Raw genomic sequence first — 15,132 nt, 5'->3', positions numbered from 1 at the left:
GTATTTTTAAATTATTTCTTTAGGAGCTAATTAAAATACTGGCTGTCTCATTAATTCCAGCTAGCTCCCCTTAACACAAGATACCTTCTCTCACACTGCCTGCATAAAACTGCAAACACCTCAGATACTACAGTCACCAGCAGAACTCAGCTACTCCTTCCAGCACGTGAAGCACAGCTCTCCCAAGAGAGCTTTGAGAGATGAGCTTTAAGACATGAATCATGGGTTGATTTAGTGTTTTAGGCTAACTGTTACCAATAGAACATGAACATACAGACATGTACGTGTGATGGATAAGATAAATATATGCAATATGCAGGGCAGAATGAAAGTGCCAGGTCTTTGACATACAGGGAATGAGGGAGCAGAGATCCATGTATTACTACATTCAGCATCAACCCTAGGCTCTAGTACAGACAGCAGACTCAGAACTCTACACACATTATCAGCTCCTCTCTGCAAGACCCAACCCCTCTCCATTGGTCTGATAGAGACTCGAGTTTGGCAGCTGGCATGAAGATCCCTCACAGTATCTTCCCTAGGGCAGTATTCTGCCTCCATCACTTTTTGTTACGTGTGTGCACACACATTATCCACATGCCCAAATGTATATCCACATTATTTTTGAGATGATATCCTAATCGTCTCTGAAGCATTTGGAGGAAGGTCTGCAAACAAATGTCATCTGAAGAAGCTTTCAAGCCCATACATGGCAGAAGGAAACAAGCCTCACATTTGGTTGTTAGGTTACATCTTTTAAGTGACCTTTCTCAACCACTGCACTAGCTGATCAAATACTAGATGTTTCACATCTCTGTGACCAGCAGGTATGATATTTCTTGTAAAGGAACAGGCTCTTTTAGTCCAGCAGCCCCTGTAACGCGCTGTGGTGCCTGGCTCCAGCCAGGCAGCTCTTGTCTTGTGTCAGGTGGGTGGCTGTGGTTTCATGCAGGGTCTCACGTCCAACATAGTAAGTGCCAAAGTTTCCAAGGCCCAGCTGACAGGCAAGACCTGTCAGCATCCAGTCAGATGACAGCAATTTAACAGGGACAGGTTGTACTGAGGATTCAGATGCACAAAATCTTGCACTCGAAAAGAAGCAGCTTAATCGGGCCCTCAAAACAAAGTGGATACTCTATGAGGGCAAAAGTGCTTCAAAGGGTGCTCCAAGAGCACTGTGTTTCTCTGATGTCAATCTCCTCTCCTGTCCTGACAGCCACCCAATAGGACCAGGTAGAGTTCAGTCATAGTGAGATTCCTGCATGGCTTCCTAGGATTTAAACTTGAAGTAGGCTTCAACTGTAGTGAAAAGAAAAGGTGGTGCATTAGAGCAATGCCCTGAATGGGAGTGGCAGGAGGGGAAGGAAACAGCATCCAGGCACTTACTTGCATATTCCTGTGGAGTCATGGCCTGGTTGATGACACTAGTGAAGGCTCTGATCCACTCCAGCTGGTCAGTCTCTGTCTCGCAGGTGAAGAGGTATTCCCGGTCAGGGGTGACAATGGTGATGCCGTAGTGCCAAGAGAAGTTGCCCTGTGTCCCTGAAGGCAATCCCTTCTGGACACTATATCCATTCTCTCCACTGCCCACAAATACCTCACCCTTAGCAAATGCGTCCTGCACATCAGAAGGGAAAGATAGTGATTTATGGAATCCCAGAACAAGAGAATCATTACAGGGCACCTAAGGACAGGAGGAGAGTGTGTGAGGATCGGGGATGGAGCAGCAAAAGGTTTTGGAGCTGGTCAAGGGATTCGGAAGAGCAGTGAGCCTGTGCTAAAAGGCAGTAGTGAAAAGGAAAAAATAAGGGCATAAATCTCAAGAGGTCTGAGAGAGAAACTGCTGCGCTCATCTCCCTGTGTCACCCTCCCATCACCACCTTTACACTGCTACCCTCCCTGTTCCCATTGTTTGCAGGCAGTGAAACAAACACAGAAAGCATGTGATGAACTAAAAGGGATGGAAAGGGGAAGACCTAGAGTCCATTCCCAGCAGCTGGGAAACCTGCAAGCCACCCTTACTGCAGAGCACAGACTCTGTGCCCACTTTGACCCTGCCCTCAGCACCGCTGCTGCAGCTGCCGGTGGTCACATCTCCCTCTCACCAAAGGATCCTTGAAGTACATGAGCCTGCGGTGATCCAGCGTGAACCAGCGCTTCTTGAAAGCCTCTCTCTGCTGTGAAGGGAAGAGGTGACATGTGTGAGGGGACAGTGCCCTCTGCTGCGAGCAGTGCGAATGGATACCCCAAACCCATCCCCACCGTTTGAAGCAAGCCCCTGCCTTAACAGCAACCTCCTCCTCGCCCTTTCTGAGCTGAGAGTGGGGGTCAGTATCGGGTGATTCACTCCCAGCTGCTGTCCCCAGCTCCTGAACTGCGCTGAAGGACCCCAGAGTTGAGACAGGAGAAATCTGGACACTAAATACCTGTAAGGTCACGCACACACAGACACATGCAGAGAGATCTGTCGCTCTGGGAGAAAGCAGGGACTCTGGCTTCATCTACTTTCACATGTGTCCTTCCCCTTCCTTTCATTCTCCCCTCCCTTGGTGCACACACACTCTTCCCACGGGTGTCTAAAAAGTCAGGGGGAATGAGGAAACAGCAGGAAAAATATTGAAGTAGGGAAAGCCAGTGGTGCTCTGGCAGGGCCCTGTTAGATTTTTTCTACCACAGCAGGCTCACCTTGGGACCAGTCTTCTCCATGTATCCCTCCTTCAAGAAGTTTCTTGTGAGACGATTTTTAATCTGACAAAATGGCAAGAGTAACATTCACTTAGCTGTGCCTCTTCGCTATTCATTTCCCTCCCCCACCCTTCTATTCTCCCAAATTCAGTCACCTTCTAAATTTACATTTCCCAAACTGCCTAGCTAGGCATCACTTCTGCCTCCAAAATGCCCAGCAGAGAGCAGCTATTTTCTGACCACCACAAGCCCTTTTAAAAGCACCTTCTCATCCTTCTGTCTTTACCCTGCAATTCCCACCTCCGTACCTGGAGCTGTAACAGTAACTAACGAGCTCTTTTATCATGTTAGCAGCGGGAGACTCCCGGGCTGCCTTACCTCATTATCGCTGGCAATGGGAAATGCTACCTTCAGGTAATGGAACTGCACAGAGCGGATGGCATTGAACCAGTCCACCACCTCCTGAGGATGGAACAGGACAGGACAGAAAGCTTAGCCAGAGCAACAGAGGGGCATCTAAATCCACCCACGCCTGTGTTAACTACAGACACAGTCAGCTTTCCCTCCGCAGCATCTCCCTCACATGCACACAGCCAGCACGGTGCCCCATTCCCCACATGCACAGACAGCACATCTTCTATAGAACTCCTCCCACACAAACCACCTCAGCCAGTGCTCCTGCCCTGCTCCCTGCAGCAAAACTCTCTCACAGATACACAAACATAGAGCCAGAACCCCCAACCTATTACCTACAGCAGCTCACACTCACACACCCCATCCTACCCGTGCTTCATACTATTTAATATCAGCAGCTCCTCAAAGCACCTCAATGGCTTTGCAGTGTTTGATGCTAAAACCAGATACCTTTCCACTTTCATGGTAGACAAATATATTCCGGGTCTTATTGTCTTTGAGGTAGGTGATCTGCAGGCCATTGGGGTTCCCAATCTTCTCTGGTTGGAATGTAGCATTGATTACATCTATTTTAACATTGATTTTGGGTTCTTTGGCCTGAAAACAGAATGGCATTGACTATGCATGAGCAATCCTAGAGGAAAGAGATCTGAGCTACTGATTACCTGGGGTAAGGCAGGGTCAGAGGCCTGACCCAGGTGGAGAACCTTGTACTTGGCCTTTTTAAACCTTCTGAGGTTCATATCAGCCCACTTCTGGAGCTTGTCCAGGTTTCTTTGGATGGCATGTCCTGCTTCTCCCTACCCTGAGCCATTCCCTCCCTTGTGACAGCATTTTAGCTTTTGCCCCACTCATTTCAGAGAGATGAATGAGCAGGAAAGTAGCCCTCCTCAAAACCAATCAGAGAAAAGGTCTTTGCCAACTTGGATCACAGTGGGGTGAGGTTGGTTCCAGGAATGGTGCAGGATTACACATCCAGGCAGATGGATAGGAGTGGAGTGAAAGATCAGTCCTTTTCTCAGTAGTGAGGGAAGCACAAAGGGAGAGCATGAGGAAAAGCCACTCTGACAGTAGGAAGGGGACCCTTCTCTTTAGTGACATGTTTTGTTATCATCTCTGAGCTGGGATGAACAAGGCAACCCCAGAAACATGCGTAGGAAGTCAGAACATCTCTGTGACCCCGCTGCTATGGGTGGAGTACACACTGAGGTAGGAGTTGACCACCATACTCACATCCTGCTTGGTGAAATACTTCAGACATCCCTCTCTCTCAGACAAGAGGAACTTGCGGGGTAGGAACTGTCCGTTGTCTCGACCACGCTTCCAAAGGATGCCTTCCTTCACCCCTTGGAGCAGAAAAGCCACTTATAATAGCATTCCCCACAGGCATGGTAGACACCAGGGAGCCACATGCAGCCTGGGGCCCAACCACCCCTCTGGGACAAAGAACATGATGCACTATGGCTGAGAGTAAACACTTCAGATGTTTCACCTCTGACTTACAACTAAAGATGGTGTGTTCCCATGTTTGCAGTGCAGATAAGTGTGCACCAAAAGACATTCCCAGATTCTTCCAACCTCCTAGTCCTGCTCCTACAACTACCTCTGAAAGTGTAAGAGCTGTCCCTGTGAGCACTAGAATCCTGGCAGACTTTGGTGTGGGACCAGAATTCTTCCCACTTGACTCTTGGGCTCCATTGCCCTTTGTCACAGGACTGGCACTGCCCAGGACAACTGCCCTGGTTAGAGGGTGTGGCATGCAGCAGGACAGATATTCCTTATTGTAGATGTCTGTCTCCACCAAGAAAACAAATGTCTTTGAAAAATGCCACCTAGTAACATCTGGCTTTTAAGCTACCTGTGGCAATGCCAGCCTATGTTGTCCACAATTTGACACCCCAAAATGAAGCCCTGTAAGTACCACTTGGGTTCTCAGGAGTACTTGTGGGATTTGCAACACTGACATCTCATGATGCTCAGAAATGTCCAGCAAAGGCAAGGATGTTTTGATGCTGTGTTCTGCTCTTACCATCAGAATATGGCAGCTGTTTTCCCGGCTCAGTGAATTCTTTACGTTCATATTTGGCCCGTATCCACTGTTCTCTCAGCACTCTGTGGAGAGAGGGGACAGGTAGCTCAGAAATGAACTACAGGAATTAGAGGAACAGAGAATTGCCCTTCCCCCTTTTCTTCTGTATGCAGCAACTTACTGGCAGTCATTGTAGGTTGGCTGGTAATAGTAAATAGGGATGTGAGCTTCATATATGGCTTTAGTCACAGCATTCCCATGCTTGGCCAGAAACTGCAGAGTTAGACAGAGAGTTAGTGCCTTGCCTTTGATACAGACTCCTACTGGACCTTTTACTTTCTGACCCACTACAGGGTCAAATGCATATCAAACTCTAATGGAGCATTCTCCTTCCCCTCCATTGCAACATCCAAGCAGTCTGGCTGCAGGAAGGTGGGTCTCAAAGGTCTCATCTACTCTCAGACATGACAGTGATTGCACCTGAATCAACAGAGTGCCATAAACGTCACTTCCGTAAGGCTGGGTGCGCACACGTTCAGTGGATTTGCTGTCATGTGCCACATCTCCTGGAGGGTTCCACAACACCCCTGCAATGGCATCTAGAAGGACATTCCAACCTCTTCCAAAGAGCAACAAGACACAGATTATTTTCTTTGGATCTCCAGAAAATATTTTCAGTCCCCTGAAGATTAGTGAGTTGAGGGGGCTGTAACGGGGAGAAGTCAAGTTCTCATAAGTGCCACTTTTCTCAAGAGATTGTATTATCTCTGGAAGCTTTTCTTGGATAATGGAATTGCCCAAGATTTTCCCCTTGGACTAATGAAATCAAAAGGAGACATTGAGGCTGGATGGTCTTGGAAAGTGGAAAACAAGTAATCTGAAGCAACAAAGACCCTAAGCCTTGGTAAGATACATTGCAAGAGCTCTGCATTTGCCATAAAGTAACAGGGCATGAGGAGACACACAAAGCAAGTGTATCCTCCCTGGCCCAGTGGGTTCTGGAGAGTTATCCCTGATTTTCATGAGTAGAAAAGAGACTGATTAAACCGGATTACATTCCAACTGTGTGAGGTCAAAGGACTAATTTTACCAGGACACTGAGTGTAAAGCCTAGTTCAAACCACCTGCCCTACCCATGGGGATAAAGATCTCACCTGCACCTGAGCATCATCCCAGTAGTCCATCTTCAGGGATTTGACTTTGCTGATGCTAGGGATGTTGCGGTGAATTCCTGAACAGCTGAGGCATATAAAGACACCCAAAGTTGAGGATGCCCAGTCAGGATCTGAGAATATGGAAAAGGGTATAACTAGAAGCGGTGAATATCCCTGGGAGATGTCTCAGCTTCACCTGAGAATGTAGTCCTGAGAAACAGGGAGCTGACAGCCACAGTTTCGTCTGAGCTGAGTAATTAACGCCCAAGGCATGGATGCCAGTCAGGAAAAACCAAGTTATTGGTCCCTCATTCCCTGTTCCAATCACTTTGACGAATTTTTAATGATCTATATCTTGAAAAACCCCAAAGTGGTCTGTGAACTCCCTTTGTGTAAAGGATCACCCAGAGGAAAATGAAACCACCTCTGGGAAAAGACTCCAGGAGTTGTTTAGTGCATCACAGCAAACCCCTAACAGTGTTTAGCTCACAAAGTGGAAAACAACCTTGAATCTAAAACTCTCCTGGAATAATTAAATAGGGCAAAATTGTACTAATTTGCCCAGTCTTAATTTGGCTTGGGTAGTACACTCCTTTTGGAGGTGTAAGATGGGTCTTTTTAGCAGCACTTGTAGGACCTCAAACTGGGTACCCTTCTGAGAGGGCAAGCCCTTCAGTAAATGAAATTTCCTAGGCAACTGTGGCAGGTTGTCAGTTCAGAGCTGAGTCATGGCAGAGACAATGCCCTCCTGAATCATGCCTTCTTTCTGGAGAAGTGAAGATTTCACTGCGAGCTTTCCTGTCAGGTCCTGACTGGGCATGACCTTGATTTGCATTTGAGATCTGACATGACTACAACCCACGGTGCTGCAGCTATGGAGCCCCTGCTAATCTGGCATTCCCACGTCCCTGTCCTTCCCACCAGTGCTATGGCAGCGTCTTCTCCCTCCTCCCTTGCCAACCCACCTCAAGGGAGAGGAAATGAATGCCCAGAGCGATGCGACCCCTTTCTCTCCACCCCAGCTCCTGTGCAGTGCAGATAGCCAGCACTAAGCAAGTGCTAGAGATCAGCCCCAGCTCCCTACTTCCAACCCTTCCTCCAGCATCCTTTGGGGACTCACCTGGCTTCCCGCAATCCGCACACAAAGAGTTCTCTGCTCTTTTCCACACTTCCTTCAGGGCCTTCATGCTCCGCTCGTTCCTTCCAGCCATCACCTCGGAACGGTATCCCTCCAGGCAGGACAGGACAGGGCCAGGAGGGCAGCCTCCTTCACCTTATGCACCTGCAGGCCACCCCACTGCGTTATCCAGGCGAGAAGGAGCCACCAGAGAGACAAGCTGTGGCAGCCAGAGGGACAAGAGGAAGGTTAAGGTAAATGGAAAGGGCGGAGAGGCCTGTGGTGCACCTGAGCCGGCTGAGCACAGGCAGGGGCAAAGAGGCTGGAGGCTGAAGTGCACCCAGACTGTTCGTGAGGACTGAGGAGGAGGAGACCTGCCCCATGGGCGTGGAGGGAAGTGCAGCAACTAACCACAGAACTGGTTTTTCCACATTTCTGCTGGTGAAAGGACGGACCAGGAAAAGAGCGAAAGCAGCAAGCAAGCTGATAAAGGAAAGCTGGCTGTGGACAAGTGACTGCCAGGCTGTGACAGGACTCCTGTCAGGACTCGTCATGCTCTGTGGGCTGGGGGCTGGCTTTGGCTGCCCCAACAACACTTCAGAAGCTTCCACCGAAATCAGCTGGCCACCACACAGGCATTACACCCATTTTTATGGCGAGAACAGGGGAGCAATAAAGGTTCAGGAGCTCAGCCAGTGTCACTCCAAGCCATCAGAACATGGCAGTCTTGACACCCCCCACCAACTCATGCCAGTGCCTCTCTCCACCACTACAGAAATCATGGCTGTCCAGCTAGGTGCTGCGACTTGGGCACAGCATCAAAGCCAAGACCCATCTCCACAACTGCCTTCCCCGGGTAAAAGGAGCACATGCTCTGCTAACACCAAGAAATGACAACAGCTTGAAATAAACGCAGAGCTCTATTGGAGAATGTTCAGTTGAAGAACTGCAGCTGTTAACTATTAGGAAGAGTGACCTTTATTTAAGAGATGTAGATACAAAACTGTCTGGAGCGTCAGAACGAGTCTCGGGCTACACTGTGAGAGTGGGTGCCACACTGCCACGCTCTCAGCACAAGGCAGAGCCACAGAATCTCTTGCTGGGAGGAAGCTGACGAGGAGCGCGGCCGGAGACTCCCACGCCTGAAGCAAAGCCCGCCCGCTCCAGGCCGGACTCCGGGGCCGGGCACAGGCGCCTGCCAGGGCCGTGCCGCGGCTGCCGCCGGGGGAAGGCAGAGCTGCCGGGTTCCGGCGGAAGGGGCGGGCGGCAGCAGCGTGGGAGCGCCATGGGCCGCAAGAAGAACAAGAAGGGTTCTGCCCGCGAGGGGCGGCTGGTGGTCACTTTCGACGAGAAGCAGCGGAGGTGAGGCCGGGCGGGCCCCGGGAGCAGGCCGTGAGGGAGGGCAGCCCCGGGGGCTGAAAGCCGGGCAGCCCCGGGGGCTGAAAGCCGGGCGGCCCCGGTGCTGAAAGCCGGGCAGCCCCCGGGGGATGAAAGCCGGGCAGCCCCGGGGGCTGAAAGCCGGGCCGTTCTGTGTTGTCGGCGGCAGGGAGTACCTGACCGGCTTCCACAAGCGGAAGGTGGAGCGGAGGAAGGCGGCGCTGGAGGAGATCAAACAGAAGCTGAAGAAAGAGCAGAATAAAATTAAAGAGGAGGTGAGGGAAGGGTCTCATGTGTCCCCTCGCCAGGGCGGGCCGTGAGTGGGGCCAGAGGGGCGGGCAGAGGCCCCATGACCTGTTTCTGTTCCTCAGCGGCACCAGGAGTACCTGAAGATGCTGAGCGAGAGGGAGGAGGCGCTCGGTAAGTCCTGGCCCTCGTCCTGGCCCTCGGTGGGGAGGGAGGTGGGCGCCCGTGCTCCGGCAGCCTTGGGTGGGTGTTGAGGGTTGGGGCAGGGATGCTCGCACGCTGTCCCACAACAGCTGCTCGGGCCTGTTGTGTTCCCCAGACAAGCTGGGCAGCAATCTGAGCAGTGACCCCGCAGCCCTCTGTCCCACCAGTCATGGGGTTGTACAGAAAGGAAGGAGCAGGAGGACATCTGCAAGGTGTCAGCAGGTCCCCTCAGTGGGGAGAAGGAGCTTGCCCTCCAGGCTCCAGTGCCAGGCCCCTGTGCCCTTTATCCCTGCACACTAAGGCCAGGTGTCCCCCCAGCCCAACGTAGTGCATCAGAAACAGGTGAGTTTATCCTGTGAAAAGTTGGGCACTTTGCAGTGTAGGATTTCTTGTGTTCCCAGAGGAGGCTGATGAGCTGGAGCACTTGGTGACATCGCGGACGGAGTCTGTGAACATCGACCACCCAAACCACATCGTAACAGTGACCACCATCAGCGACCTGGACCTGTCGGGAGCACGCCAGCTGGGACTGACCAGCCCCCTGGTAAAGCCTCTTGCTACCTCTCTGTATCACCTGTACACACTCCTGGGGCTGGTGAGGTAGGGCTGGTGGTCTCTGAGTATGACCAAGGCCTTGCAGCTGGCTGGGAACAGGGATGGAAAGGGAAGCTCATAACTTTTCTATTATTCCACAATTTAAACTGGGCCTCTAAAGAGAAGGAAATGTTCTGTATGAATAGCTCACTCCACACCTCTCTGGAACACTTTGCTAGTCCCGACTGACCCTGGTTAAATGAAGTGTTACTGGACTGGATTGCAACAGTGTAATACTTTAAAAGCTGATACAAGACAAGCAGCAAGATTTCAGACGTTGCCAAATGGTCCATCCTTGACCTCTTTCCTGTGTCCTCTTCAGAAATATTACTGTTAGCATGAGGAGACATTTTTCTCTCCCTAATCCCGTGCTTGGACCACAAATAAGGAAACCATTCAGTTCTGGTTGTGGTCACTTTTATTCTGAAAATACATTGTAACTAAGAGCTTGTATGTGTTTCTTAGAGACTGTCAGGTGTTGGTTGTGCTTATATTTTTAATGTTATCTAATCTGAAAGTCCACTCAGAGATGTCTTGGTAGTAATTTAAGCAAAAGCCAAGACCTTTGGTTCATTCAAGTTTAAGCTTCAATCACATGGCCATTAAGATCATGCTGAAGTTTTTGGATCTTGGGATGGATTACTGTAGGACATCTCTGGTTGTGCCCTTCTGTGGGACTGCAACAGGAAACCTTGACACTTGGACAGCAAGGGGTGTGGAGAATTAAGAAATCTTCATCTGTGACTAGTTAGTTCACCAGAATCACAAAAGTGCTTTCTTGTTAAGGGAAAAACTGATGGATCCGAAGAAGAGAAAGGGGAAGAGGTGGTGAACAAGCCTGTGAGAACAATGCCCAAGAAGTCCAGAAACCCCTTCCTGTCTGAAAAGTGCGTACAGATTGCTCGGTGCCTCTGTCGGGCTCTGGAAGCCGGTGGCGATGCTGGGTTCCGGGACGCGCGGTGCGGTGCGGTGCTGCGCGGTGCGGTGCGGTGCGGTGCTGCGCGGTGCGGTGCGGTGCTGCGCGGTGCGGTGCTGCGCGGTGCGGTGCGGTGCTGCGCGGTGCGGTGCGGTGCTGCGCGGTGCGGTGCGGTGCTGCGCGGTGCGGGCCCGCAGAGGGCGCTGGCGGAGCGGGAGCGGGCCGCGCTCCGTCCGCTCCTCCCACCCCTCCTTCACCGCCGCAGAGCTTGTCTCTAGGGTTGAAGGTCAGAGGCTCCTAAAGCTGAAAGCTAAGGCATTCTCTGCATTTTTCAGTAGCCAGGTTTTACGGCTGCTTTAAGGGTGTGGAGAGTTGCTTTAACTCTGTGGGGTCTGGGCAGCACGATGCTCACAACATTAATTTTTGTTGTCACTGCGCGTAGAGGGTTGCAGGTTTCCTGCATAGCTTAGAGTTCCTCTGGGTCTTGCTGTGTGTGGCATCCATTCCTGCTGGGCCACACAGAGCTCTCCAGCTATTGTGGTGGTGTCGCCTTGCTTCTGCAGGCTTTGGTCTCCAAACACTTTTCTCTTTCTGCCCTGCACAGAATATCTTCTCTTACTGCCACACTGCACATGCACAGCCAAAAGAAGACAAAAAGAAAGAGATCCCAACGTGGGCAAGGCCCACGTAAGAAAATCCAGAAGTCCTGCACAGGGCGAACCACCAAGACTCAGCGTCGGCGGCTGACTGGGAAAATGGGCCGTGACCAGGATTAACAGAGAAACTAATGTTCAGACCACCAGCTGGGACAGTGCTCCACATCTGGCCTGCTGCTTTTTGGGTCCCTGTCATTGTGGGCAAGCACCTTGTTTACATGGCATTCTGGCTAGCCATTAACCCAGGCCAGTTCAGCCTTTCTGTAGCCACCTGAGCACTGGCCAGGGTGACCAGACACTCTACCCATTTATTTTTGCAGTGATCTGCAGCTGAGTGTCTGGGTATCACAGAATCTTAAAAACTTCTGCTGAAGGTTGTGTTCTCTGTTTGGCATAACCCTTCTGTCCTTGGCCCCCCCTTTCAGAGCTGATACTTGGCTTTATCAAAGAAGGGGATCTGGGGCAGAGTGCAACAGGCACATCGTTGTCAGGGCAATTTGAGAGACTTGGGAGAGCTCTGCTTGCACTCCTGCATCAGTGCCCTGGCATTTCTGCTGTGCAGTAAATCCTTTTTCCATGGAGACGTGGTGTCATCTTGTCTCCTGTGTTTCTTCACCACACAACACAGTGCCACACCTGAATGCAGGGGTACTTTTTGTTTGGTACTTGTGCCAGGTGAAATTGGGTAACTTTGTGAATAAATTTGAAGTCATTTTGCCAAGTAAAACAAAAATCTGTGACTTATTTGAAGCATAATGGGAGCGATGCTAACGCCAGTACCAACTGGAAAGTGGGGGAGGTAATTCCTGGTGTTTAAAGGATATTGAAATCCACTGGTGCTTGGAAAATGGAATAGCTAGGAGCTATTTCTGTGGCAAGGCAGAGCCAGCTAGAGCAGGAATGGCTCATTCCATTGTCTGCTGAATATGCCGATCGTAACTGCGATAGCTCAGGGGAGTATGAAATGCCCTAATGCCCTTGCTGTGTGTGTGTGGCCCTCTCCGGGGTGGGAGTGGCACAGGCTGCCCTTGTCCCTTACCTCAGGGTTGCTGCAGTTATTAGCAGCTAATTGCCTTTCTTCTTAGGACCTCAGTGTATGTTTTTTTACTGTGGTTGCCCTCAGCAGGGGAAGAAAAAAAAATTGTATAGTTGGGATTTAGGAATATCCGTGGCAAAACTGTGAGTGAATCCTCTGAGAGGAGAGTGAGCCCAGGCAGTGTGCTGGCCTCTGTCCTGGAGTATCCTGGAGTATTCTACTTCTGTCAGCCAAGCCTCCTCCCATGCCATGTGTGCACTGAAAAGGAAATGACAAAGAAAGAAAAGGCCTATGTGTCCAAAACCCACACCAGAAAAATTTGCAACCCAGCAATGGGCAAGTAAATAGATTCCTCATGCCAGAAATGGGAGGGAAAAGAGTAAAGCAGTGCCTGAGGCCACATGGAGGAACATCAGAACAATGCTGAGGGCCACCAGCCGCTAAAGTGAATGGCACCAGCCTGATGTCTCTCTCCATCGTTCCTTGTAGGGTGTGCACACAGAGCTGTTCTCCAGAGTGTGTTAAGGGGGAGGGTATGACCTCAACACTGACAGCAGCAGCACAATTTCTGCTACGGGGAGGCTTCTGGAAGGAGCCAGGCAACGCAGGACACGCGTGCTTGTGGTAAGGAATGGGGTCCTCTTGCACTTGCCTTTCCCCTCTGAAGAAGGTAACTGCTGAGGAAGTGGACATTGTTACCACTGGTGCCTTGTATGCTTGGATTCAGAGTCCCATCCTGGGCTGAGTTCTGAGCACTAACACAGAATAAACTCAGTCACATTATTAAGGTGTGTGTGTGGTTTTCTCACCTCACCTTTTAATGCTGTCTTAAAGACCACTCCAGAAAGGTCATGGGATTTGATGGGTGAGCTTACCTATCCACCTGTCTCACCTGGGGTTCTTGGGTGTTTCAGAGCTGCAAAAACACAACTCGGGCAAGGCCAAAAGTGTTATGCTCAACTGGATCTCAGCCAAAGTATCCAAGAGGTCCCATGCGTGGAGTATAAATCATTTCTTGTACTGGTTTGGGAGTTACATGCTCTAGAGTGCTCTAGTGAGTTTGAGAGGGATGAAGGAGATAAGGAGAGGGAAGTTCTGTTTGGAGAGGTGTATCACACCAAGGACACTGCAGCTCAAAGCTGGAGCACAGGGTGACATCCTTGGTCTGGATCATGCAGCAGCTTTCCCTTCTCTCCAGGACATAGTGCCTTGTGGACTGACTGTGGACAGAAGGTGACCTGTATGCCTCCTCACCCGAGGAGTTTGCTCTGGAGCTGGGATGGCCACTGTAAAAGAAATACACTATTGTTTGAGAAATCTGCTGGAGTGTGGAATGTGGCTCAGTTGCCTTCCCCAGCCTGTAGGCAGCCTGGCATGGTAGCTGGGACAGAGCTGGATGACCTCATTGTATTCCAGATGAGGTGCTAAGAATGGCTTCAGTTTTTGTCATTTTGCTGCCAGGTGATCTAGAAGAATCTCACTTTTAGTTTGCTGTTTCCCTGGCCTAGTAACATTTTTGAGCCTTTCTCAAGTGTCAGCTGAAGTCTCCAACAGCCCCTTCCATGCTCTGAAATCTTTCAGTTCCTGCTAGAAAATGAGTTTTCAAATTAAAAAAAAAAAAAAAACATATGGAAAAACTGAGAACAAAACTGTTAAATCCTATGCAGTGTTAACCATCAGGATTGTTCACTACACTATTGATTTCTCCATTTGATTGATTAAAGCTTTATTCTGTAATGTGAATTACTGACTCAGCCCTCAGTGACTGTATACCCTGTGCTGCTTTTGTTATGCACAGGGTATACAGTCAGGCTACCCCTGGATATATTGAAATGAGGATATGAGTTTTTGCACACAAGTCAGTGAGTGAAGTGTTTGCCAGACACGTCACAGTTCATACCAGACTGGCTTAAAATTCTTCTTTGCTGCTTCCACTTGTTTTCAAGATGGATTTGAACATTTTGGGTTTTTTTCCTCGCCTTAGCTGCTCAGGAGGAGGCTGCTTCCAAATGTAAGGTACTTGAAAAATATAAGGTACTTGCAAAAATGAACATGCTAGTGCAGCTTCTGCTTCGTAAAGGAAAAACAGAGACCAGCAGCTCCCTGTGAAGCCCCTTTTCCACAGGCATTTCACGTGTGGTTCTGCAGCGAGGTCACTTCGGGCACCTGCGCGTTGCTGTGCACGTGCCCTGGGCTGGCACGGAGGTGCAGGGCTTTGACATGGGCTGCCACACTGGGGCTGCCACTCTGGGACTGCCATGCATGATGGCTTTCACTGGCTAGGCTGCAGTTACGCACACATGCACATACAAAAATATAATTGGGATTACAGAGGATCAAAAGCAGACTGGGAGCCAAAAAGATCAGACAGTTGGGGGAAAACTGGAGCACAGCAAAAGGGAGGAATGGCATCTTCAGTGTGTGCCTGAGCTGTGTGATAATCAGTGCACTGTAGTTATTGCTTTTGTCGTGTATCGAGCTCAAGGCTGTACTTGGTACAGTCACACTACTGCTTCCAGCACTGTGTTCCAGAAATGAACTCGAGGAAAAAAATTACTGGGAGAGCGATGAGAACTTTCAGGGACTGAATAATGGGTTGTGTGAGGTAGATGGGTTTGAGGAGTGGATTGCAGACTGCCCCTAATGAATGAACAAAAAGTGAAATTGAATTTTTTGTAACTGTTACCAGCATCGGGAAGAGAAG

The 15,132-nt window shown here is 50.1% G+C and overlaps 2 protein-coding genes across 2 annotated transcripts; one reads left to right on the top strand and one right to left on the bottom strand.

The window, feature by feature from the left end:
* Nucleotides 1-271: 271 nt before the first annotated feature.
* LOC135300630 (arf-GAP with dual PH domain-containing protein 1-like) lies at nucleotides 272-7,749 on the bottom strand. The gene is made up of 11 exons (XM_064420286.1): nucleotides 7,403-7,749; nucleotides 6,283-6,413; nucleotides 5,310-5,401; nucleotides 5,129-5,211; nucleotides 4,333-4,445; nucleotides 3,550-3,696; nucleotides 3,064-3,147; nucleotides 2,686-2,748; nucleotides 2,106-2,177; nucleotides 1,387-1,618; nucleotides 272-1,299 (listed from the first exon to the last, which is right to left on the bottom strand). Exons 1-11 carry the CDS (start codon nucleotides 7,491-7,493, stop codon nucleotides 1,271-1,273), a joined length of 1,137 nt encoding a protein of 378 aa, XP_064276356.1. The 5' UTR covers nucleotides 7,494-7,749; the 3' UTR covers nucleotides 272-1,270.
* Nucleotides 7,750-8,603: 854 nt separating this feature from the next.
* On the top strand, nucleotides 8,604-14,171 carry NOL12 (nucleolar protein 12). Its single transcript, XM_064420288.1, has 6 exons — nucleotides 8,604-8,761; nucleotides 8,946-9,051; nucleotides 9,148-9,196; nucleotides 9,628-9,770; nucleotides 10,607-10,707; nucleotides 11,341-14,171. The coding sequence occupies exons 1-6, from the start codon at nucleotides 8,685-8,687 to the stop codon at nucleotides 11,510-11,512; spliced, it is 648 nt and encodes a 215-aa protein (XP_064276358.1). The 5' UTR covers nucleotides 8,604-8,684; the 3' UTR covers nucleotides 11,513-14,171.
* Nucleotides 14,172-15,132: the final 961 nt, after the last annotated feature.

The sequence above is a fragment of the Passer domesticus genome, chromosome 5 (genome assembly GCF_036417665.1).
Source record: "Passer domesticus isolate bPasDom1 chromosome 5, bPasDom1.hap1, whole genome shotgun sequence".
NCBI lineage: Eukaryota > Metazoa > Chordata > Aves > Passeriformes > Passeridae > Passer > Passer domesticus.
The sequence above is the reverse complement of the archived record's forward strand: the minus strand, read 5'-3'. Positions and strand labels throughout refer to the sequence as shown.